Here is a 26029-nt window from a genome sequence, read left to right on the forward strand (position 1 = left end):
GTATGTGTTTTTTAGCTTGAAAAAGGCCACGTATAGTGGCTGAAACGTTGCTTTTATGGAATCAATAAAGTAATAATTTTTTACTAAAATGACTTCCTCTATGCTGCCACTCACTATTATAACTCTCTGGCTTGGTGCAACTGAGCATCTGCAAGATCATCAAATGCTCGGGACAGCTTTTTATATTAAAAAGTTTTATAATTTTTCATCATAGAAAAATTGTGTTTATTTGCTCAAACCAGAATATATGTTAAAGTGCAGCAAAAAAAACCTATTTTCTTCACAATGGAAATCTATTCTTTTAATTGGAAAATTTGTTGGACATGCTTTTAGTTTTCCACTTGCTAGACATGATCAATGTCCAACAACAAGATGATGATTTTTCATGTAAGGTAATGCAGATTTATAATCCAACTATAATTACTGTTTAGTCTTAACATAGTTTCTTCTATGCATACTTGTGCATTTTAAATATTCATTCATAAGAACAATACTTGATTGGGGTTTAATCTCTTTACATGTAATAATGCTTCTAAATCTGAACTCCTAAAGAACATAAGGTATTTGTTACACCAGCTCAATAACCGATTGTAACTTGTAAATAAGTATCAATGCCAAGCCTTTCTTGTTTATTACAGTACATTGCCCAATCTGGACACCCCCTACCCTATGCTAGTTCTGACAGGACCCCAGTCTTGTGGGAAGCGGGAACTGGCTCACAAAATGTGCAGGGAGTTCAAGGAGTTCTTCCACTACGGGTAAGACATTCAATGCTCACCGTGTACAGAATGCTTTGAATCAGACAGCCAATATTTTTGTGGTTGTAAAATGAAGCAAATATTTGTGATAGAAATTAAATATTTCATTTAAGTCATTAATATTTGATTTGAAGTGTCACTGTATTTTCAATAAACTTTGCCTAAAACAATAGTACAGGTCAATATAACAAAGTTTGTAACATATCCTATCAGAGAAAAATGCCTCTCTCCACTTATTGTGCTCCTTTCATTGTTTCTCTCCTTCCTAAACTGTTCACTCACTCTGTAAATACTGCTAAAAGCGACTTTGAAAGAGGAGCTAAACTAAAGGTTCACTGATTACCTGCTGCCCATAGAAGTCTATGGAGAGGAGAGTGGAGGAGTCGAGAAATCAAGAGAGAGGCAGCGACACACACACAAACGTGCTTCTGCAGCTAATAGTGAGGGGGGGGTTTGTTTTTTTGAGCAAATTAGCTTTTCTTTGATTGAAAATTGAAAAAAAAATTGTTTAAAAACAATCATCAGACTTTGCATAGCTGCGTTTTAGAAGTCGCACAGAAATGGTAAATGGGATAACTGCCACGTATTGGCTACAGAAACCATGGACTAAGAATTTAATATTGTACCAAAAGACTGAAATATAGAAGGTTGAAAATATGTACATATCTGGCTTATAAATTGTATATATTGTCAAACCAGTGGTAAAAAATGAATAATTTGTGTTTTCTTGGTATATCAGGACTTTAAAGGGAACCGGTCACCTGCCTAATACACTGTAAACTAACTTATGTGCTGTTAGGTAAGGTGACAGGGAGCCGGGTGCTGTAGTTTTTTATACTTGCCTGCTTCCTGGTTTCCATGATGCCCGCCACTGAAGTCTGCCTGCTGGATGAAAATCGGAGTCTTTTTAGAGTCTTGTGTACGCCTTTTCTATACAAGTCTATGAGAGAGCACACGAGACAAAGAGTCATTTCTGTCCGGTGAGGGAACTTTCATGGAAAAATACAACATCTGTCTCCCTGTCAGTTGGTTTATAATGCATTAGGCAGGTGACAGGTTTTCTTTAACCCTTTCCAATCCACTGTCTGACGTCTTAAGACATTGTGATTTAAGGCTGTACAGCTCCGATGTTGGAAGACATCCGTTGGGGTTCTCTTACTGTATATTGCCAGCCTCTCTGCTGTCGGAGCCTATCCAACGTGTCACCTCATGCAGTACTGGCTTTAGCCAGCAGATAGTGCCATTGTATGACAGCAGAAAAAGAGTAAGCCTCCTAGGAAAACCCGGATACAAATTGGATTAGAAAGGGTTAAAGGCATAATGCAACCATATTAAGGTTCTGCATTATCACCAAAGGTTTGAGGAAGGAGTAATACAGCATCCATACCAGTCTTGGGGCCATACTGTACCTCTGTATGCCTCAGATTTTGCACAGGTTTTTCTGTCAAATTCATGGCACTTTTTAATACTTGCGGTTTGGTCACAGGTAGCGGCCGATTTACCACAAATTGCTATGGCCTTGCAATTCACTGTTTTGCCATGTGGTATTTTACAGGTAAAACAGCTTTGTTTTGCCCACAATGCAGCCACACTCGTAATTGTGCAAAAATCACAGCTTTGTTCATGCGATTTGTGAGCAACAGCAATGCTTTCTATTGTAAAAAAAATCACACATTGCTTCCTCCTGTGATTTTCACAGGCGATACAATTGCGCAAAAGTCAATAGGAGTTTCTAATGTTAATAATGCATCACATGAAAATTGCAAGTTCATGCATTATGAATCCAATGAAAAGAGACTCCCTTGGGAAATGTGGGCTAGAAGAGATAAAAAAGATTTAAAAAAAAAAAAATTCAAAACACAGAAAGATAGGACATACCGCAATTTTTTTTTCACACCATACCACATGGCATGAGTGAAAACATTGCAAATGGCAATGAAAACATTGAAAATCATTGGTTTTGTAATTCTGTGCTGTCACTCACTCTTGCATTGCGCGAAAATCACATAATTTTATCACCAATGTGAAGGCACCCTTACCATCAGGCTAAAATGCTTAGCCAGTCGATAGCACCTGAGGGACTAGAGCAGCTGCCTGACGGACACTAAGGAATAACATCAGAATCAAATAATAACAGAGAGTCTGTCTGTAGTGTAAATATCCACATTCGTTTCTGTATTCTGGAAACTTGTGCACACTGGAGATGGGTGCACAAAATTTATTCATGCTGAGTAGCTAAGAATACATTTAATTTTATTTGATAAATACGTGTGAAAACTCATGAAAGTAGTTCACTGCTGAGTAAAGCTGCACTCTCAACATTGGCCACAAGATGTCAGTTAAGTAACATTACTGTGAAAGCATCTCTATGATCTCTTATGTACAAATGTAAAATTTGCTAATTAGTTTTAAATAAACTCCCAGGTCTTCAAAAAATATTCAAAAACATGTATTCCAGTCATTTAAAATGTGGCATAAGCTGTAAGAGTATAATTTCACCATAACAGTGCAAACTATTAAAAAAAGGGGGGGAAAAAAGCTTGTTGTATGATAATCCCAAGCATCTAGATGGTGACCAATGTAGTCGCCAGTGCGCCCTAGAGTTTGCAAATGGTGGCAAGAATTTACATTTGGCGACTAGCCCCACATCCGCTGATCCGCAGCTGAGTGTTGACGGGAAACGCCTTGCGTCTAACGTCACAAAATAGGCACATCTGTTAGACCCTGCTCTGAAGTAGTGTGCGCTCAGATCCTCCTCCCAAATAGCAGTACCTAGAGGGTTTAATGCGATGCCGAGTCTGAGTTTCAGTAGTGGGAGGAGTTGCATTCGGAGAAGACAGCCAGAGCCTTCATCTAGGCAAGTCAAGTTCACAGCCACACACCCCTCTAAGCCCTACTAAGGGGATTAGAGTAGGAGATGGGAGTGTGAGCGGGCACAACTCCTGTTAATGGGGGATATATAATTAGCGTGGGGGGGCGAACACACACTTTGAGTGGGGATATTATACTATGATAGGCTACTCTGAATGTGTATGGCGCAGCACTGTATATATTATTCTGGGGGGCACCTCACTGTGGATGTGTAGATCATTACACTCAGTGTTTTTCGTTGCGGCACTACAAAAATACTAAACTTCAGCTTAGAGATGTTCTTAGCCTCATCGACTGGGACGGTGTCCTCAAAAATGAGAGTACAAACAGTAAATGGGTAATTTTTAAAAACCACTTAAATACTCACTATCAGTGTTATATACCCTATAGGAATAAAAGATAAAACGGTTAGGAACAGGAAAAATCCAATGTGGCTCAAAAAATATGTAAAGGGGGCAATGAACAACAAAAAACAAGCATTTAACCTTATAAAACAAAAAGGCAGTGAAGACTCACTCAAAAGCTATAAGGAAAAAGTAAAATCAAAGGTGGAAACAGAGATTAATTGCCAAAGAGAGTAAAACTAACCATGGAATGTTCTTCAATTATATAAACAGTATAAAGATTAAATCGAAGTGTTGGCTCTTTAAAATGTAATGAGGGAAGAATTGTAGAAGCTAATGGAGAAAAAGCAAATCTGTTAAATAGTTTTTTCTCCAGTGTATTCACTCAGGAAAATGAAACGTCAGATGAAATGCAGAGTGATAAAGTAAACTCTCCATGAAATCTCATCAGTCTAAAGGCGCATTTACACGTAATGATTATTGTTCAAATTGTTCATTTAAAAGAACAAATTTGAGCGATAATCGTTCAGTGTGATGAGGGGACTCCCGGAGGGTTCCATTAATCTCAGTGTTTAGTCATGAGCGGTTTGCAGTGGGGATGAAAGAATCCCCTGTCACAGCTGTCACAGAGGACCACAATGCTATCTTATTGCTTTCAATAGGGCCGGTGCTGCCGACGCCCCATTGAAAGCAATGGGATGAAATAAAAGCCTTACCCTGAAAATCATCCCTAGCTCTTAAAAAAAAAAAAAATTACTCTCCTATAAGCGCTGTCTGGCTCTTCTCCCCTTCAGGCGTCATCTGTATTCTGATGGCCAGGGATTGAAAAATCCCCGCCTCTAGAAAGCACCGACTCTGGTCACACCTCGCCTCTGATTGGTCACAGCACTCAGCCAATCAGAGGCAGCCCTTTCTAGAGGTGGTGATTTTTCAATCCCTGGCCACCAGAATATAGATTAAGACTGACAGGGACGGGGAGAAGAGCCGGGCAGCGCTTCTAGATGAGTTCCAATTTTTTAACAGCTAGGGATGATTTTCAGGGTAGGGCTTGTATTTCAACCCCCCCCCCCCCCCCCCCCGAAAATCATCCCTGCAGAGGTTGCCTGTATCCAATTGGTCTCAATGGGTCGGCAGTAGCGCCAGCCTCATTGAAAGCAATGGTATAGCATTGCGGTCCTCTGCCACAGCTGTGGCAGGGAATCCTTTCGTGCTTGCGCGGAGTCCTATCCTCACTGAACACTGTGATAGTGCTGTCACAGTCTTCAGTAATGAGGGGACCTTCTTGGAGCAGCTGGGCTTTTACAAGTATTGCCACACACAGGTAAAAAAATGCACAGAGCTTCAGTCATGCACATTATGCACATCCGTGGAGTGCATTTTTTTTCCAAAATAGGCCTCACAAAAAAACGCTCATCTGATTGAGCCCTTACACACGCTTACTACAAATATATTTAAATTTATAGCCTCCAAATTGAATTTGGCTCCTAAATTTTTCCGTTCAGGAGCCATTGGCTTCTAGGTAGTCTATTTGGAGCACTGTCACCTTCAGATATGTACATTGCACGTGCTAAGAGGATTCCAAAATGAAATTTTATTAAAGGATCCTTTTTATTTAGTTCTGTGGAACACGTTTTTCTAATTGCCATATCTGCAGATATGTCACCATGCAGTACAATACACAGATGTGATATTAAATCTCATACAAGTTCACAAAGATTGTTGAAACAGAAGAATTGGAAACAGATTTAAGAGTTAAGCAGAGCACCCCTGCTAGGAAGTAGATTGTAGCATGGCTGGAAGGAATGTACTTTTATACAAGTGATAGCATCTGTCACGGATTACTTTTAATCATTAGATATGATTAATATAAAGAAATATTCCTTTCCACCATGCTTTGATTTTCTTGCAGAGAAGCATTACAGAATGCAGCTCATTAAAAAAAAATGTGTTCCTAATGACCCAAGAAAGTAGTGACAGTATTGGTCCACAAAAAACATTATCGACTGTGTCATAACAAAATTAGCCTTCGGTGGCCTGACATTACAATATAGAATACACAACATATTCCATTTCCAGGACCTGCTTGGTGCTCTGATGTTTCATGGCCAGACTTCCTTTATTACAGTGAAACGGACGTGATGAGATCGAAGCTCACCGCTTATGTAAATGTTATTAAGAATAGATTACATCTGCAGTACTTGTGTGATTACATAAAAGTCCCCCTGCTTTTTATACATCCCAGAGGTGAACTAAGGCCTCATTTACACAGCCTTATAACTGTCAGATCCATATTGTCAGATTTTTCCGAGGCTGAGCCTTGGAATTCTTCTAGATATTTTCATGCAGGTCCACAGGTGGATTTAGCCAGAGTCAATGAGGCAAATCCACGTGCGGCTACTCAACACAGAAACAGTGCCAACAATTGACATGCCAATTTATTTTAGAACCACATTTTTCAACCGATCTCAAACCCACATGTGGAAAAACCTGAACTATGGTGTGGCTTGCCGTAACATTCAGTAGAATGCTGAAATGGCAGGAATTTCTGCATGCAATGTGCACCCAGATCTGCGGCACAATTACACTGTTAGGGTTTGTTCACATGTCGTTATTTTGGTCACTCCTTCAATTTGAATGAGCGAAATCTGCTGCAGATCTGCACCAGCATTTGTTTTGACAGGTAGACAATTGTTGAATGGTACAGTTCTTGTTCAGTGTATCACATTACTATATGAAACCTTGAACAGGGCGTGTTTAAACACGACAATAATAAGTGCACAAGCCATTGATTACTTTTAATCCTGCTGAAACTGAACGACGAACAAAAAGTACACGATTCTCATTCGTCTGTCTGTTGGCTCATTTGGACGCTTTTTTTAAACTAGAATCGTTACGTCTAAATGCAGCATTAGAAAATAATTTGTCTTTAAAAATTGCATCATTTTGCCAAAGGAAACTCCTCCTGATGCCCAGCTGCTGCAGTGCCTTCAGTCCAGAGTCCCCCGCTAGTCTTTGACACGCTAACACTGTGAACAACTGAAGTTGACAGTGCTGGGGTGCTTAAGTTGCAGAGACCACCTTGGGCTTCTCATAATTGATGAATTGGGATTCTGTAGGGAAAGGTTCTGATGATGCTGGGTGAATAAGCTCAGCCTAAGGCCCCCTGTCCACAGACGTGATATCGCCGGCAGTGAAACGCCGGTGAATCACGCCGTCTGAAGCTTTCCATAGCGTTGCTATGGAAAGCGCCGGCCCCTGTCCACGAGCAAAGAATCATTGCGATTCTCAGCTCGTGGCCGGCAATTCGTAGCATGCCATGAATTGCCGCGATTCTCCGTCGTCAGTCTGTCAGATAGGCTGACCGGAGGAGATTCGTCTGCCGGCTCCTGCTCCCAGGCGGCGGCTCTCCGCCGCGGGATACCGCAACGCCCGTAGACAGGGGGCCTAAAGGAAGGAGCTGTACAGATACTGCAACCCACTCAGTTTTCTTCAGTGCCGCTGATACTTATGACAGAGTCTTTAGGAATTTTTGCCGCTTATGTTTTAACCCCTTAGTGACGGAGCTTTTTTGCTTTTTTCCATTTTTGTTTTTTCCTACTCCCTTTTAAAAAATCGTAGCTTTGTCACGGGGAGGGAGGCAGGGGACAGCACAATAAGAACATTGGCCCTCATGTCCAGAGCTCGCAGGAATGGGGAGCCCCTGTGCTTACTCTCGGTAGACGCCGAGAAGGCGTTTGATAGGGTGAGCTGGGGATTCATGGAAGCGACTTTACAACGCACAGGCCTCGGACCCAGGTTCATGGACTGGGTGATGGCACTTTATAGAGGCCCCTCAGCCCGTGTAAGGGTTAATGGCCTGCTGTCACGCACGATTGACATCCGTAATGGCACCAGGCAAGGCTGTCCCCTGTCCCCCTCCCTATACATATTAGTAATGGAGACGCTGGCGAGCGCACTTAGGACAAACCCCAACCTACAAGGAATTAGAACAGGTGAAACTGAACATAAGGTAGCATTATACGCAGACGACCTGCTGATCTACATTAAAAACCCAAGGATAGCACTACCCAATATATTAGAAGAATTTAAACGATTTAGCAAACTATCTAACTTCAAGGTCAATCTAAGCAAATCACTGATTCTCAATGTAACCCTACCAAACATAGAAGTCGAGACCCTAAAGCCATCCCTCCCGTTCCAATGGAAATCGGAGGAGATGGGGTATCTAGGAACAGTACTTACCACAGATCCAGATAAACTTTTTGCAAAAAATTACATACCCCTCATAACTAAACTAGAGTCTGACTTTACTAGGTGGAAGGGAGTCCCGTTATCTTGGTTTGGAAGGATCAGCACAGTAAAAATGAATGCACTTCCGAGGTTTCTGTATATCCTCCAGACGGTCCCAATCGCTATACCGGGCTCCTTCCTGGCACGGGTTAGAAAGGTAATCATGAGTTTTATATGGGGAGGCACCAAACCTAGACGCAAATGGAAAGCCCTAACCAGCCCGAGAGAACTAGGAGGCATGGGAGTCCCGAACATAGCCCTGTACTATAGGGCGACGTTATCTAAGCGCATTCTTGATCTTCTCCACGGTAGAGCACAGAAGATATGGGTGGAAATGGAACAAGACATGACACTCGGCCAGGGTAGAGGGATCATATGGCTACCCGGTAGGGGGAAACACAGAGGACTGGGATTGTCCCCATTCATTGAAGATATGGTGACAGCCTGGATGGGCCCTGCGACTAAGACAGATCTGATCCATAGACCGGGCCCACTCACACCCTTGATAGGAAACCCAGAAGCTCCCCCATTTTTGCGAGGCTTTGAGGTGACTGACACGACCATAGACACAATCCCTAGGGTACGAGACGTGATTTCTAGCACTGGCCTTAAACCATTAAGCGAGATCCTGGGAGGGAGGCGGCCCCATCCCGGAGCGTGGTTTCAGTACCTACAACTGGGCCACTATATTGGCTCACTGGGGGATATGCAAGAGCTGAGGCGGCCCACTACCCCCTTTGAGAATTTATGCACCTCAACCCCCACAGATCAACATAAAATCTCAAATCTATATCGGATGCTCCTAACCGAAGACACACGACATTGTAACAGAGCGCTGGAGCGGGAGTGGGAGGGGGAACTGAACACCATACCCTCAGAGGAGTCATGGGCAAAGGCCTATACATTAACCCACAAAATAAACATGTCCAGCAAACTACAAGAATTAAACTATAAAATCTTAACACGTTGGTACCAGACACCTGCGAGATTGGCGAGAATATTCCCCCAGTATCCGGATACCTGCTGGAGATGCACGACGGGAACTGGAACACTCACACACATCTGGTGGGGTTGTCCACTGATCTGTCCTCTTTGGCGGGAGATCAACTCCCTCTACACTGCAATTAGTAGGAATCAAATACAGCTGACTCCTGAGATTGCATTACTTTCAATGTTCCCGGGCTCCCAGAAGCAAGCAAAAGGTTCTCTATTGAGATTTTTCATTCAAGCAATGCGCCTGGTAATCCCAAAAAAATGGAAGTCATCAACTCCCCCCTCCAGGCTAATGTGGTTGGAGGAGTTAGATCACATAAAATATATGGAGGAGCTTTGTGCCAGAGACGAGATGAAACTAGAGAATTTCCAAGCCACCTGGACGCTATGGAATCAGTTCCGTTTCTCCCAAGACTTAGGCCCATGGCTTGAAAGGGGGTCACTCCCCAACACAAACACAACCAATGACCCTTCGGATACTACCAGACCCTGAAAACGTAACCCTCAAATCAAGATACGAGATGACTTCCCCCCCCCCCTCTTCTCTCCTCTCGCCCCTGACCAAGCCTCCCCCCCCACTCTCAACATTCCAGCCCTCTTTACTTCCCCCCCTTCTTTCCTCAATCTTTCTTCATAAGAAGCTGTTATATTAGATATGTTTAAGTTTTCTTTTTCTCAGTTTAACCAATCAGTAACTGAAGCTAGAGATACCAGAAATTAATCTGAGAAGTTCTAAGCTATAAATGTTGATAGCATCAGAGTTCATACTTATATTTAAAAAGAAAAAAAGTCTGTTTCAAAGAATAAGACAGAAAACTAGACAAAGGAAGACAATTGAGGTTAATGTAAGAATGTTTGATGAAAATGACACCACAATTTTGTAATTTTCATATCTGCATAACAGACAAAATAAAAAACTTTTGAACCATAAAAAATCGTAGCTCCTTAATTTATCCATCGACGTCGCTGTATGTGGGCTTGTTTTTTGCGGGATGAGTTGTATTTTTCAATGGCACTATTTATTGTACCATATAATTTACTGAAAAACCTTTTAAAAATTCTTGGCGGAGAGAAATGGAAAAAAAACGACATTCCACCATCTTTCGGTGCGTCCTGTTTCTACAGCACACAAATTGCAACAAAAACTACCTGATATTTTTATTCTATGGGTCAGTACGATTGCTACGATACCAAACTTGTATAGTATTTTTTTTTTGCTGTAGTACTTTTATTTTTTTTTTAAGATATTTAATTTTTTTCAATTATTTTCTGCGGTCATTTTGTGCGCGCAATACCTTTTTTATTTTTTCGTTGACTTAGTTGAACAAGGGCTCATTTTTTGCAGGATGTCCTGAAGTTTCCGATAGTATCAATTTGGAATACATACAACTTTTTGATCGCTTTTTATTGCGTTTTTTCTGGGAGACAGGGTAACTAAAAAAGTGTATTTCTGGCGTTCTTTTTTTTTTTTTTTCAAACGACGTTCACCGTGCGGGAAAAATAATGCACTACTTTGATAGATCTGACTTTTACGGACGCGGCGATATCAAATACATATTTTTATTTTATGATTTTGATTTTTTAATAATGGATATGGCAAAAGGGGGGTGATTTAAAACTTTTATAACTTTTTTTTTTTTTTTTTTAACAATTAAAAAAACTTTATTGATTATTTTTTTTACATTACTTTGAAGTCCCCCTGGGGGACTTTAACATGCGATGCTTTGATCGCTCCTGCAGTATGACGTAATGCTATAGCATTACGTCATAATGCTTTTTTACAGGCAGTCTTTCAAGCCACCCTGTGTGGATGGCTTGATAGGCAGTCTGCTAAGGCAGCCCTGGGGCCATTCATTAGGCCCCCGGCTGCCATGACACCTGCACGGCTCCTCCGATCTCACCGCGGGGGGCCGTGCGGGACCCCCGAACAGTGTTCGGGGGATTTAAATGCCGCTGTCAGAATTGACAGCGGCATTTAAAGGGTTAATAGCCGCGAACGGCCGAGCGCAGCTATTGCCCGCGGGTGTCAGCTGTAATAAACAGCTGATGCCCGCGCTGTATGGAGGGAGATAGCGCCGCTACCTCCCTCCATACACGTCCTGCAACAGCAGGACGTAGTTTTACGATAGGGCCGTCACTAAGGGGTTAATCTTTGCTTACATCTCAGGATAAACTGCCTCAAATTCCATATGAATCACTGGAGTAACTATAAGGGATGCAGCGGATGTGGTTGCACCCAGGCCCAAGAGCCCTTGGCGGCCCATAAGGCCCATCTTCTCCATATAGGGCGCCCAGTACTATGAATAAAGCATTATAGTTGGGGATCCTGTTACAGGTTTTGCATTGGGGCCCAAGAGCTTTAAGTTACGCCTCTGATATGGATATGATGGGAGTAAATAAAAAAAAAAATCAATTGGAAAATTTTCAATTAGGCAGTTACTTAGCAATAACTATATATGTATAGGAGTATATCAAGATTATGTTTGAAGACTCCAGAGTGACCGATTTACCTTTAGTTAACAGTTTCGTTGTTAAGATCACTAAAGAACATGCTAGTTTTGAAATATAATGAAATGCACATGTGACGCCTTGCTTTAATTTAGACCGTAGTCTGACACATAGGGCTGAAGGCAAAATCTATATATATATAGCACATTGATAAGAGACCATAAATAACACCTGCTTACAATTACTGCAGTTTTATGCTTGAAAGCAGTTAATCGGTTTTTACTTCAAAGCATGTACTGGTGCTGTAATTCAGCCCACTAATGTAGGAACAGACTTGATATTACTGCATAGTGTAACACACATATATACCAGCTTAGGCGTTATACATAATTAACCCATGGTAGCTTGGATATAGGAAATTTATCTCAATATTGAGGGCTTCATTTCATTGACAGGTCATTGCTTTCAACTAGCGGTTCTCCAGTGTTGATAAGTATACTGGATGCTGTTTTTAACTTTAACTAAACAAAGGAGTTTTGGGAGACATGGAGGTAAACGTTGCACTAATCATGCAGCATGCACTTCCAGGTCTTGGGAGCTCCTGCATCCACTAAGCACCTTGTATATAAATTGCATCACCATTGTAAAGGCGAATCTGAACCATTTGTGGGCCTGTGTTAAAGGGCACTTTCTCTTTCACACAGACTGGCTGAAAATACCTTTAAATGAGGCCTTCTTTTGGTGAACAAACATCTCTCTAGTGTCTGTACTACTGTAGTGTGTATGTATGTATATAATATATATATGAAAAATACCGGTGTAATATTACCGGTATTTTTTAAACAAATGTTTAATATACCAATGATGTTTGCTTGACTTGACAAACGTTTGATGAGCACCTTACCCTATTTGCATTGCTCATTGCAGTCTCTTGACTTCCAGGCTACACAAATAGCATAGGTGTGGTGTAGCGTGCTGGCATACTAATGATGGAACAATACCTCGGCAGTGCCACCTATTGGATGGCAGCATTCCTTCAAATCAATGTTTATACAGGTCTTTGTAACAATGATTGGGAATAGGAAACCAAGCCACAAAAACATACACAGACAGCTGTTTTGAGATGCTTGGCCTTATAAGTCCCTTCACTCACCTCACACAGGTGTCTTCTCACACCCCTTCTGGGTGCTCTCCTTGGGGAGAGACAATGCCATCCCCCGACCCACTCACCCCCTAGGTGTCTCCCCACACTTTTTGGGTACTCTCCTTAAGGAGAGATGACACCCTTCTTGACCGGCATGGTAATGAAGGATGCATTTGTATATATAGTTATCTATGGATATATGCATTCATTTTGGGAATTGTCATCCAAAGTAACAGCAGATTACCTCTTTACGTTTCAGGCCCTGTCATACAACTAGAAAGCCATACTTTGGAGAAGAGAAGCGATTTGATTACCATTTTGTCACATCAGAGACGTTTGAGGAAATGACTTGCTCTGTAAGAAAATGGCAAATATTAATGTAGGCTCTAAAGCAGCTGATAGACACTATCATTTGTAGATCAACGACACTATCTTAGGAGTCAGTCAGTGTAGTTTAAACCACTGTCATCTAGTCTAACACTAACATATGAGAGGTATGCCATATGCAAAAGAAAACAGATCAGTAACTTCTCCGATCAGAAGTAATTTAAAAAAAAAATTAAACTTAATATACATTTATGAAAAAATATGTAGGTTCAAATATCAACTGAGCAAACTCAAGGGATGCAAACCTTTAAATGTTATAAGTGTAAATAACCACTTCCCAACCCATGCACATCAAGTGAGGAACTGAGCCAGTGCCATGTGCACCAGGAGCTGGCAGTAACTGGATCCTGCTGCAAAAGCTGGTATCAGACATAACTCCAATCCTGGCCGCTAATCCTTCACATGTCGCAATCAATGTTGATCGCAGCATGTAAGTACCTAATGCTAATTAAGCTTGGGACGTGCTGCATGGAATATTGCCCCTTCATGCGAATTAACGTTGCATACGAGCAAACGTAAAAACACATACGCTTGTGTGAATAAAGCCTCAAGAGCAGTTTAATCTCTTGAATGTGGAATACGTTGCTAACTAATGGCCTAAGCACTTTTAGGACACTATATAGCAGTGGTGGCGAACCTATGGCACGCGTGCCAGAGGTGGCACGCAGAGCCCTCCCTGCTGGCACGCACCGCCATCGGCCGCTCACCACTAGTGAATACCGGCAGGGGCTGCGGCTCCCCTGCTGGTATTCACTCAGTGCACTGCTAGCCGCGCTGATCCTGGCACACACACTGACGTCAGTGTGCAGCCAGGATCCCCCCCGATGTCTCCTCTTAGGTTCTGCGAGAGCAGGGGAGGTGGGATCATCGCTGAGCAGAAGAGGAGCTGAGCTTCCAGGAGAAGGAGGTGGAGGAGACGGTGGTAAATATGTGGGTCTCAGGAGGGGCGCTGTGGGATGTCACTAATGCACTTGGGGCCGCTGTGGGGTGTCACTAATGCACTTGGGGCCGCTGTGGGGTGTCACTAATGCACTTGGGGGCCGCTATGGGTGTCACTATTGCACTTGGGGGCCGCTATGGGTGTCACTAATGCACTTGGGGGCCGCTATGGGGTGTCACTAATGCACTTGGGGGCCGCTGTGGGGTGTCTTTAATGTACTTGGGGGATGCTGTGGGGGGTGTCACTAATGTACTTGGGGGATGCTGTGGGGAGTGTCACTACAGCACTGGGGGCCGCTGTGGGGTGTCACTATTATCGCTGGGGCCGCTGTAAGGGGGGGGGGTCACTATTACCACTGGGGCCGCTGTGAGGTGGCGGTCACTTATCGCTGGGGCTGCTATGGGGTCACTTATCGCTGGGGCCGCTGGGGGGGGTCACAATCATCGCTGGGGCCGCTGGGGGGGGTCACAATCATCGCTGGGGCCGCTGGGGGGGGGGTCACAATTATCGCTGGGGCCGCTGGGGGGGGTCACAATTACCGCTGGGCTATGTTTACATGTGACGGAAATGGGCGGGGCTGTTTCAAAATAGACAGAGTGCAGATTTTGACTGCTTTTTGGATGTGGAAATGCTGCAGAATTTAACAGAAATTTCTGCTGAGGACATTCTGCAGTATTTCCGCATCCAAAAAGCAGTCAAAATCTGCACGCTGTCATTTCTTAAAGCGGCCCTGTCCTTTTTAGAACGATGGGGGTAAAATCATACGTCGTGATAAGCCCCGCCCCCTGACATGTTGGCGATAAATAAGTGGGTTTTGGGTTGCAGTTTGGGCACTTGGTCTCTAAAAGATTTGCCATCACTGCTATATAGCAACAGGACACCTATGAAAATTATGCATTTGGCAGTATGAAGGATTCTTTAATTAGTAATTGCATGATGAAACTCCAGTCTTCCTTTTTATATCCTGCTAACAACAAATTACTGTTACCATAATTAGCCGATCCACTATAGCAGTTATGAAAATGTAACACAAGTGTGTCTGATGGGCTACTAGATTCTGATTATTGTGTTGTCGCATATATGTCTAATTTTAGGGTCAATTTCTCCTAACTATGAAGTACAGTGGACATTACTATGGCCTCAGCAGAGAGGCTGTAGAATCTGTTGCCAGAGAAGGGCTTGCCTGCTGCACGCACCTGGAAGTAGAGGTATATCCAACTACACTATAGCATCAACTGCAGTCTTTTATAGCAAAGTTCTACTTTACGTTTTAAAAGCTTGAACAATCTAAGGCTTCTTTCACACGAACCGGACAATATATGCTTCCATCTGGGGTATAGAACAGGCATGGGGCCCAGCATGCCTTCGCCCATTTCCCCTCCCTCCCCATCGCAGACTCACCTCTCGTCTCCTCCCTGCTCGTTCTTTGCAATGGGAGGGGGCGGAGCTAAGAACTGTCCCACCCTGCCTTCTCCAATTGATGGCTATGGACAAGGAGCGGGGAGAGGGCAGTAGCATAGCTCTGCCCACGTCCCTCCCCTTGTCCATAGCCATCAATGGGAGGAGGCGGGGTGGGCCGACGGTTAGCTCCGCCCCCACCCCTTACATTGTACAGAACAAGCTGGGAGGAGACGAGAGGTGAGCCTGCACGGGGAAAGAGGACAGCAGAGGGAGGGAGTTTAGCAGCCATGCTGCTAAACTCCCTCCCACCTACGTCTGCTGGTATGGGCTTCCATAGGAGCCCATGCAGCGGCACACGCATTCAGGCCCAAAAGATAGTTCCAGAACTATCTTTTGGGCCAGATGTAAAAACGCCCGGCGCTATATTGGCCTTGCCGGGTGCTTTTACGTCTCAGGAATCCAATGCATCAGATCATAGCGCATATTGGCCGGCCGTAAAAAAGCTCGGCCGATATGCGCTCGTGTGATAGAAGCTTAAGAGATGCACGGTAGATAGAATAGGTTGCTAACTGAATAGCCATCAAGCAAACTATCATCTGGTGAGCGTTCTTATGCAGATACGGCCGTACATGTTTCAGTCCATATAGGCCATCATAGTTGTTCAAATTGGCCATATATGTTCAATGACACTGGGCGACTGACAAAAGATCCTTCTAGGAATCCGCTTTCAACAAAAAATTTTTGTCCAACTATTGGCCCATAATTTGAAACCTGGCCAGCGTCTTTCCAGACAATGACCCTTTAACACTCATTCATCAGGTAAAACGTTCATTCTTACATTTTACCTGATGAATGAGTGTTTTGGTTGAAGTTGTCCATTTTCAGTAACTTTAATCCAGTGTTTATGGACACCTTCACATCTGGAATTGTCTTTCTATGTACAGACTTGAGTTATGTCGCTCCACTCTAATGCTGGACTTCCGAAGGTGATATCCATTAACAGCTGCCATTACACTGCTAACTGCTCAATATCTAGTGCATAATGTATCACTGCAATAATGTTAATAATCCTGCTACACACAGCAGTCCTGGCTTTTCAAATGTTCTGACATAATATTCATGACTGGGTAGATGACTAATAGATCATATCTCAGGTATACAGCATAACACTGTGTCATTAATAAGTGTTCTTTTTTAGGGTGTAAGGAGCTTGAAGAATTCTCATTTTGAACCACGCTGCATACTGCTTCTGCCAATGAACAAGGAGAAATATGAAGGCTGGCTGAGGAGGAAGGGCTTATTCACTAGACCGGAGATAGATATTGCAGTGTCCAGAGTGGATATGTATAAGAAGATACACGAGGATCACCCTGGCTTCTTTGATGCCATCATTAACGTTGGTAATGAATAAAGTCATGTTTAGTCTATTTAGGGGGACTATGGATCCGTTTTTAGTTCTCCATACAGTAAATCTTGTCTGCATATCACTTCAGTAGTGATTTTTCTTCACTGCTCTGTCTAGAACACTCTCCCGTCACAGTCCTTTCCAGCGTAGAGCCCCCATAGTCCTATACAGACAACAGAATATAAAAGTCTACAATCAGAAAACAAAAATGGGATTTAAAAAAAAGTATGTTTCACTATCTAAAACAAAACAGGAATCAGCGCCTTACTCGCACAAAACGATTTCAAAGAAGTGTGAGATACTTTTTTTGTACTCACCTGGTGCACGGCCAAAACTCCTGTTAGGGAGATTGACCGGCACCTTATATCCGAGTTTGCTTGTAGCGTCCCTGGAGTCCCGAATCCAGATCACCGGAGAGCGTCTTTGGGGTTAACAGCCGTGACCGGCTATTTGTGCAACAGCTTGTATTTAAATAGAAAAATTTCCCCCGCGCTCCTGGGTTCCAGCAGAGATGAAGGACACAATGTCCATAAATAATTTTAAATAATTTATTAGTTCTTTTGCTACGCGTTTCTGCGGGCTTACCCGCAAAAGAACTAATAAATTATTTAAAATTATTTATGGACATTGTGTCCTTCATCTCTGCTGGAACCCAGGAGCGCGGGGGAAATTTTTCTATTTAAATACAAGCTATGTTTCACTATCTGGTGTTATTTAGTCAAACCAAATATACATTATACATTCCCTTTAATAAGGCACATACAGGGGGAGGACAAAAATATGGAAACACCAAAGATGTAGTCTGCTTCTTTTTTATATCAACCCTTCACAACTCTTTTACTCAATACACATTTCTAGTGTTTGTCGGATATGTGTTTTTTTTTCGTTTTTTTAAGGCTTACTGTATGCGGTCATAATCTTGGATACTGTGCCTCATGATACAGCAAAAACTTCCACTACCTTTGTTAAAAAGGCACACACCATTTGGGCCATAACAATCTGACTGCGTTGGAATATCGTCAGCTCTCTCATGATTCCCTCACAACTGCACAGAACTCTGTCTTAGGGACAAATTACGCTTACCACCTGTTGGCGCTGTTATATCGATCCTTGCATCATGCAACAACTACAGTACTGCTTACTAACTCCATTGTAGTACATATGTATGGATCCTGGACCTTTAAGGGAGATCCGCATGGGATTTTAATCCTTAGCTGAACTGCCTTATTTTTATGCTAAAATTTACGGGTAGTATTGTGAAATATGATTTATAATCCTATGTAACTCAAGGTATGCATTTCGTATGGCGTTTCCATATTTTTGTCCACTCCCTGTATGTTGGTAAATGACCATGACATCTTTATTACAGAAGGTTATTCACTAAAATACTTTTTTTAAAAGGTGTAATGTTCTGTAGATCTGTAAGAAAATGTCTTTTAGAACACTTTTATTTTCTTTGTGCAGATGATTTAGATGAAGCCTACAGCAAGTTAAGATTGTTGGTTAAAGAATACCTTGGCCTATTGGAACCAGTACTGTCCAGCGAGAGTGCTAGCAGAGCTAAATCTGGGACTGGTAAGTTTAAGGGCACTTTCACACAATAGTGATGTTCAGTTTGTTTTTTTTTAGCCCAAACCAGGAGTGGCTCCAAAATACAGAAGACATGCAAATCTTTCCATTATACTTTCTCTCCACTCCTGGTTTTGGCTCAGAAAAAAACTGAACATAGCAGCTGTTGCGTGAAAGCGCCCTAAGAGAGGTTTCACACACTTGTTTAGCCAGTTTTTGTTGCAGTTTTGGGAGCTAAAGCAGAAGTGGGACCAGTAGGAGAGAGAAGTAGAAGTCCTTCCTTTATATTTCTCATTCCTTTTGAATCCACTTGTATCTTTGATTCAAAAAGCTGCATAAAAAACTGCCACAAAATGATGTTTTTAAAAAGCGATAACTCTGTCAAACTACTTGAGGGATTCTCCGGTTTGGACAAAACTCACTTCTCAGAAGGGTCACATGAGAATACGCAGACTACAATGGTTTGTGCTGCGAGACCCTCAGGGATCAGCTGTTATGTTATATGATGTCAGTTAATGTTCAATTTAACTACAGCGCCTCCATAGATCCTTCTCTTTGTAACTGCTCTCATCTGTAGTCTAGAGAAGGATTTCCTGTTCTGGATTCTTAGCTCTTAACCCCTTAACGACCAGCCCATAGTCTTTTTACGTCCTGCCCAAGTGGGCTTTATTCTCTGAGGACGTAAAAGCATGCGTCCTGCAGAGAATAAAGCCCCATGGGCTATGGATGTGACAGCTCCATGCTGTCGGTGCCCGCAGGTAGCCGACAGCATGGAGCTGTCATCCAGGGCTGCGGGCAGTCCCCCCCGGCAATGCAATCGGCGCTATCCAATCGATAGTGCCGATCGCAAAAAAGTTAAAAAAGTTAAAGATTCAGCTGCCCTGATGGATCGGACCTGGGGCAGTGACAGGGGGCCTCGTTCAGCGGTCCCTGGTCACGTAATAAATAAGTAGCGATCTACCTTAGGTCGGTCTCACATGACCGGATAGGAATTACGGATTCCGCATGCGTCTGATCCGCGGTATTACGCGGATCAATCGCATTGGATTACACAATTCCGCTTACATTAGTGGGGTCGGAACTGCGTAATCCACTCGCAGAAAAGAGAACGCAGCTGGTTCTATTTTACCGCAGCTATCCACAGCATAGAGCCCATTGTGCTCCATGGTCATGGATATGGGCTGCGGGTACCCATGTCATCGCTAAGCGACGGTGCGGGAAATACAAACAAAAGAAAAATGTACTGCGCATAACCGCCTGTGTGAGTAGGCAGTTATGCGCAGTACATTACGCGACTGTACGCAGGGTCACAGCCGGGCTCCCAGATGGGATCCGCTGTGGGCCTCCGCAAGCGGATTCCGCCTACGGCTGCGTGAGCCCGGCGTTATTCAGACCGCTACCACTAATACGTATTTTACAAGAAGCCCCGGGTATGTTTCTGAACACGGGACAAACAGGGGTCTTCATTTATACATATGATGTACAAAAAAACCTGTTTTTAAATTGACGCAATAGCCCAAAAAATGAAAATCGTAATTTTTTCTTACTTCTTTGCTTAGATCTATTCAAAAATTGTATGGTTAAAATACACAGTACACCCCTAGATAAATTCGTTAAGGGGTCTAGTTTTCAAAATGGGGTCATTTGTTGGGGTTCTCTATGGTTTTGGCCGCTCAAGAACTCTACAAGTGGGCAATGGGGCCTAAAAGGACTTCAAGCAAAATCTATGTTCTGAAAGCCACTGACTACTCCTTTCATTTTGGGCCCTGTTGTGCATCCAGACATAAGATTAGGGCCACAATGGGTATGTTTCTGAGCACGGGACAAACAGGGGTATCCATTTTTGGGTGCAATCCTTCATTCATATGTGTGCTGTACAAAAAAAGCTGTTTTTAAAATTTCAGACTTGGCAAAAAAACGAAAATCACAATTTTTTCCTTTTGCTTGGCTTCAATTCATTCAAAAACTGTGGGGTCAAAATATGCAGTACACCCCTAGATAAATTTCTTAAGGGGTCCAGTTTTCAAAATGGGGTCATTTGTGGAGGTTTTTTATGGTTTTGGGCGCTCAAGAACTCTACATCAGTGCTATGGGGTCTAAAAGGACTTCAAGCAAAATTTCTGTTTTGAAAGACACTGACTACTCCTTTCATTTTGGGCCCCGTTGAGGACTCAGATATAACATTAGGGCCACAATGGGTATATTTCTGAACACGGAAGAAACAGGGGTATCCATTTTGGGGTGTAAATCCTCATTTTCATGTAAACTATAGGAAAAAAATATGTCTTTAAAATGACAGATTTGCAAAAATATGAAATTTCACGTTTTCTCCTCTAAATTGAATTAATTCCTGAAAAAAAACTGTGGGGTCAAAATACTCATGACACCCCTCAGTGAATACACTGAGGGGTGTAGTTTTTAAAATGGGGTCATTTGTGGGGGTATCTATTATTCTCACACTCATGAGCCTTTCCAATCTTGGCTTGGTGTAGGAAAACAAAGTGTTCCTCAAAATGCTAAAAAGTAATGTTAAATTTGTACGTCTCCTAAATGGTTAAAAAAAACGAACGTTTTTCCAATGTGCGCCCAAAATAAAGTAAATGGGTGGAAATATATATCTTAGCACAAATTTCTATATTATGTTTGCACAGATTTAAGATATTGCAGTTGGAAATGTGAAAAAATGACGATTTTTGTCAAAATTTTGCTAATTTTGGCGCTTTTAATAAATAAACACATTCTATTGGCCTATTTTTTCTGCCTAAATGAAGTACAACATGTGGCGAAAAAACAATGTCAGAATTGCTTGGATATGCAAAACCTTTCTGGTGTTTTTCCATGTTAAAGTGACACATCAGATTTGCAAAATTTGGCCTGGTCATTAAGGTGCAAACAGGCTTGGTCACTAAGGGGTTAACTTAGAATTCCCCCAATAGGGTGTATACAAATGGAGTTTCTACACTGGACAGCCCCTTTAACTCCTTCGTGACATCAGCTATACACGTATGAGCTGTAAAGACTATAATACATTTGCTATCACTATACTCAAACTGAGAAACAGAATAAAGTTAAAGGGGTTGTCCCGCGATAGCAAGTGGGTCTATACACTTCTGTATGGCCATATTAATGCACTTTGTAATATACATCGTGCATTAAATATGAGCCATACAGAAGTTATTCACTTACCTGCTCCATTGCTGGCGTCCCCGTCTCCATGGTGCCGTCTAATTTCAGCGTCTAATCGCCCGATTAGACGCGCTTGCGCAGAAGGGTCTTCTGCCTTCGGCTCGGTCCGGCACGAGCAGCGTTCTGGCTCCGCTCCCTTCTACGCGTCATCGCGTAGCTCCGCCCCGTCACGTGTGCCGATTCCAGCCAATCAAAATGATCTTCTTTTGCAAAAACAAGCCCTCATATGGTTATGTTGCCCGAAAAATAAAGAAAAAGGATGGATCCTGTAAGACGTGGCTAAAAAAATTTTGCCACATATTACACGCAATAGAGATATATTGTTCTCTAAGGGCTCAGTCAGACGGGCGTTTTTTCGCACGATTTGCGCATGCGTCCGGCGATTTTATAAAACCATTGCTTTGCAATGGTATCGGACACATGAGCACTTTTTATGCGCTCGTCCGATAAATTATAGAACAGAAATTGCAGATCGCACCTATCTGCGATCTGCGATTCCTGTTCTCTTTTTTTATATGCGCTCAATGGGGCCGGCGGCAGCAGCGCCGACCCCATTGAGAGCATATACTAGACAAATCATTCTCTTCTGCCACAGCTGTAACAGCTGTGGCAGAGAAGAATGATGTTTGCCCATTGAATTCAATGGAGCCAGCAATACAACTGGCTCCACTGAAAGCAATGGGCTGCCGGCGATCGCACGATGAATTTTCGGGAAAGGCTTAAAAATATAAGCTGAATGACAGCTGAGAGCTGCCCGATTGGTCCCTGCGCTGAGCCAATCAGAGGCAGCACTCACTCACCCAATTATGAATTCATGAATGGGTAAGTGAGAGCTGCCTCTGATTGGTGAGGCTGTGACCAATCAGAGGCAGCTCATTCAGCAGGCGGGGATTTTAAATCCACGGCTGCTGAATACTACTCAGAGCAGTTCAGGAGAACTGCCGGCAGCCGGCACCTGAACGGGACCAGGTGAGTATATATATTTTTTTGGTTTTTACACATTTCTGGATGAATTTCCGGCAAGGGCTTATATTTTTAAGCCCTTCCCGAAAATTCATCGTGAGATCGCCCGCAGCCCATTGCTTTCAATGGAGCCGGCTGCATTGCCGGCTCCATTGAATTCAATGCGCTGGACAGCGCTGAACTGCTCCGGCCCGTTTCTATTGAAGTGCGGCTAGGAGCAGTTTTTTTTTTTATTTTTTTTTTTTTTTTTTTTTATTTTTTTTATTTTTTTTGCCCCGGTCACGCAATTTCGCAAATCGCGGGAAAAAACGCCCGTGTGACTAAGGCCTAAGAGCGCTTAAGAAACACTATTCATACGCAATTACATTGCGTATGTACGCCATTTATACGCACTATCGCTAAGCAACAGAGTGGGAAATTAAGAAAAAAAAGAAACTAGGAAGACTGTTCAAAATGCTGTTATACATGCGGCATTTTACACAACGCTCCTCTGAGCCCGGCCTTATGCTGTATGCAGTAAGCTGTCCATGCATATATTTTTTTTTATATATTCTTTATTTATTGCAGAAAGTTATTCAATGCCAACTAGGTAACAACTTAAAGAATCAATCTCGTTCACCTTGCCTGTCCGTCTCAATGTAAACAGATTAAGTGGCACAAATTTCCATGTAAACTTAGAAAACAAGTCAAACTAAACAATAAATCAGGTCTCGCTTAACTTCCTGGCTCCGTCTGCAGCATTTTCCACATTACACTATGCCGAACTTCGTGGCTTTATGCATTGTATAACTTATTCACAAGTAGCTACTGAAACAGACTAGACACATAAGGGGTGCGTACAGGGTTGCGACTGGGCTTGTCGCTGCTGGGGTTGTGGCAGGGGGGGTGTGGTTGGGAGGGGGTGAGGGATGTTTTAGTTAACTTGGGGGATAAGTAGTTGGCGGTATTCTTCTGTGTTTTGGAAGTCTATCCAGTGGTACCATGTTTTCCGGAACTTTTCTTGCGTACCCTTTAGTGCTGCAGAGAGGTCCTCCATCTCCTTAATCCAGTTGACTGTATTTAGCCATAGTGCCAGTGAGGGCGGAGCTGTCTGTCTCCATCGCCTCGCTATACACGACCTCGCCGCGCTCACCAAGAAGCAGACCACAGATTTTTTATATGACGCCAGTGGGATGTCACTATGATGTAGGAGGAAGAACGCAGGCGTCCTCGGGATGGCGTAGTGGGTAAATTTAGAGGTGACCCGCCATACCTCTGACCAGTAGCCCGCCAGCACCGAACACTCCCAGAAGACGTGCAGCATGGTCCCCTGTTCCGCGCCGCATCTCCAGCACGTAGGGGAGACCGACGGGAATATCTTATTCAGAAGAGAGGGCACCCTGTACCATCTGGAGAGAATCTTAAAGCCAGATTCTTGTATTCTGCTGGAGATGGATGCCGAGTGTGTGATAGTGTATATTTTGTCTGTTTCTTCAGCGGTGAGGTTAATTCCTAATTCCCCTTCCCATTTTTCAATGTATTTTGGGGGGGGGGCGGCTCCCGGCAGTGAGACAAGGATATTGTAGATTCTAGATAGCGTGTGTCTCGAGGGGCCCTCTCCAGTGCAGATTGCTTCAAATTGTGTTTTTGGGCGTGAAAACCTATTTGGCTGAGGTAGAGACTGTAGAAAGTGTCTTAGCTGCAGAATCTGCCAGAGTGGGAGAGGGGTTGGTACGGAGGGCCCTCTCAACGTGTCCACCGAAAGCCACTGGCCATTTTGTAGGAAGTGTTCTGCCCTATATCTGCCTTCTGTTATCCAAGTGCGGAACACTCCCTTCTCCCCCCCTGGGTGGAAATTCGGGTTTCCTAGGATCGGGAACATTGGGGATGGCCTGGGGGACACGTCTATCCTCTCTAGTATCTTGGCAGCCAATGACAGTGTGGGTCCGATGGTGGGGTGTCTCATCACTTCTCTCAGGCTGGGTCCGTCCGACCAGGGAAGGGTCACCAGCGGTGCATGTGACGCCGTTTGCTCGATGGCTATCCACTGCTTGAGTGCAGCGTGCCGATGCCAGTCTATGATGCGTACCAGGTGTGCCGCTTGGTGGTATTTCACAAAGTCCGGCAAACCTAGGCCGCCCTCCTTTTTTGGTCTTGTCAGTGTATTACGTGCTATCCGAGATGTCTTTCCTGCCCATACAAATGTGGTGGTGAGAGATAGGAGGTGTTGGAAGAAGCTCTTTGGGACATGTATGGGGAGGGCTTGGATTAGGTAGAGGACTCTAGGGAGGATATTCATTTTAATAATAGCTCCTCTGCCAAACCAGGAGAACGTACCCTTGGTCCATTGGCTGAGGTCTTGTCTGACCCTGTTTAGGAGCGCTGGAAAGTTAGCCGCGTATAGATCCTCAGTTCTCGGCGTTAAGTTTGTACCTAGATATTTAATATGACCCCTTGCCCATGTGAAGGAGAAGAAGTCCTTGAGTTCCTCCACTAGGGGTTGTGTGAGTGAGACGTTGAGCGCAGCTGACTTATGGTAGTTGATCTTGAAGTTGGATAAAACTGAATAGTGTTTGAACTCGGCCATAAGGTTTGGTAGTGTAATTCGAGGGTCTGTGATAAAAAATAAAAGATCATCTGCATAGGCCGCTATCTTGTGTTCGGTGTCGCCTGTTGTGATCCCGTGTATGTTTGGGTTGGCTCGAATTTTGGTCAGTAGTGGCTCAAGGCACAGGATGAAAATCAGTGGAGACAGGGGACACCCCTGCCTCGTGCCGTTCGTAATGGGGAATGGTTCTGAGAGCTGACCGTTTACTCTTACTGATGCTGTTGGGTGGGAATATAGGCTCATAATCCATTGCAGCATGTTTGGCCCCATCCCCATATGGGTCAACGTTGCAAACAGGAACTCCCACTCCACCCTGTCAAAAGCCTTATCTGCGTCTGTGGACAATAGGCATGTTGGCAGGGAGAGTTTGTGCGCTGCCTGAATAAGGTTAATGGCTTTGGTTGTATTATCCCTTGCCTCTCTCATAGGGACGAAGCCCACTTGGTCTGTGTGGATTATGGCTTGCCGGTAGGGGGAGATCCTGTTTGCAAGTATTTTGGCGAATAGTTTCAGGTCCGCGTTTAGCAGGGATATTGGGCGGTAACTTTGGCACTGTGAGGGGTCTTTGCCCTCTTTAGGGATGACCGAGATGTTAGCAGTTAGGGTGTCTCTGGGGATTTCGCTCCCGTTGGTTATGGAGTTAAATGCCTGGATAAAATGGGGGGCCAGCGTTTCCACGTATTTCTTATAGTACGTTAAAGTAATCCCGTCGGGTCCCGGGGCTTTTCCAGGCCGCGAGGTAG

At 43.5% G+C, this 26029-nt stretch overlaps 1 protein-coding gene across 2 annotated transcripts in view; it reads left to right on the forward strand.

The window, feature by feature from the left end:
• The window catches only part of LRGUK (leucine rich repeats and guanylate kinase domain containing), an 87557-nt gene that overhangs the window by 50266 nt on the left and 11262 nt on the right, over positions 1-26029 (forward strand). For both annotated transcript variants that reach the window (XM_066592137.1, XM_066592138.1), the window contains 5 exons: positions 639-758; positions 13108-13204; positions 15270-15383; positions 16775-16976; positions 18446-18556. In XM_066592137.1, coding sequence (XP_066448234.1) covers positions 639-758; positions 13108-13204; positions 15270-15383; positions 16775-16976; positions 18446-18556 — 644 coding nt within the window. The remainder of the gene's footprint in view (positions 1-638; positions 759-13107; positions 13205-15269; positions 15384-16774; positions 16977-18445; positions 18557-26029) is intronic.

This window comes from Eleutherodactylus coqui, chromosome 2 (assembly GCF_035609145.1).
Source record: "Eleutherodactylus coqui strain aEleCoq1 chromosome 2, aEleCoq1.hap1, whole genome shotgun sequence".
NCBI lineage: Eukaryota > Metazoa > Chordata > Amphibia > Anura > Eleutherodactylidae > Eleutherodactylus > Eleutherodactylus coqui.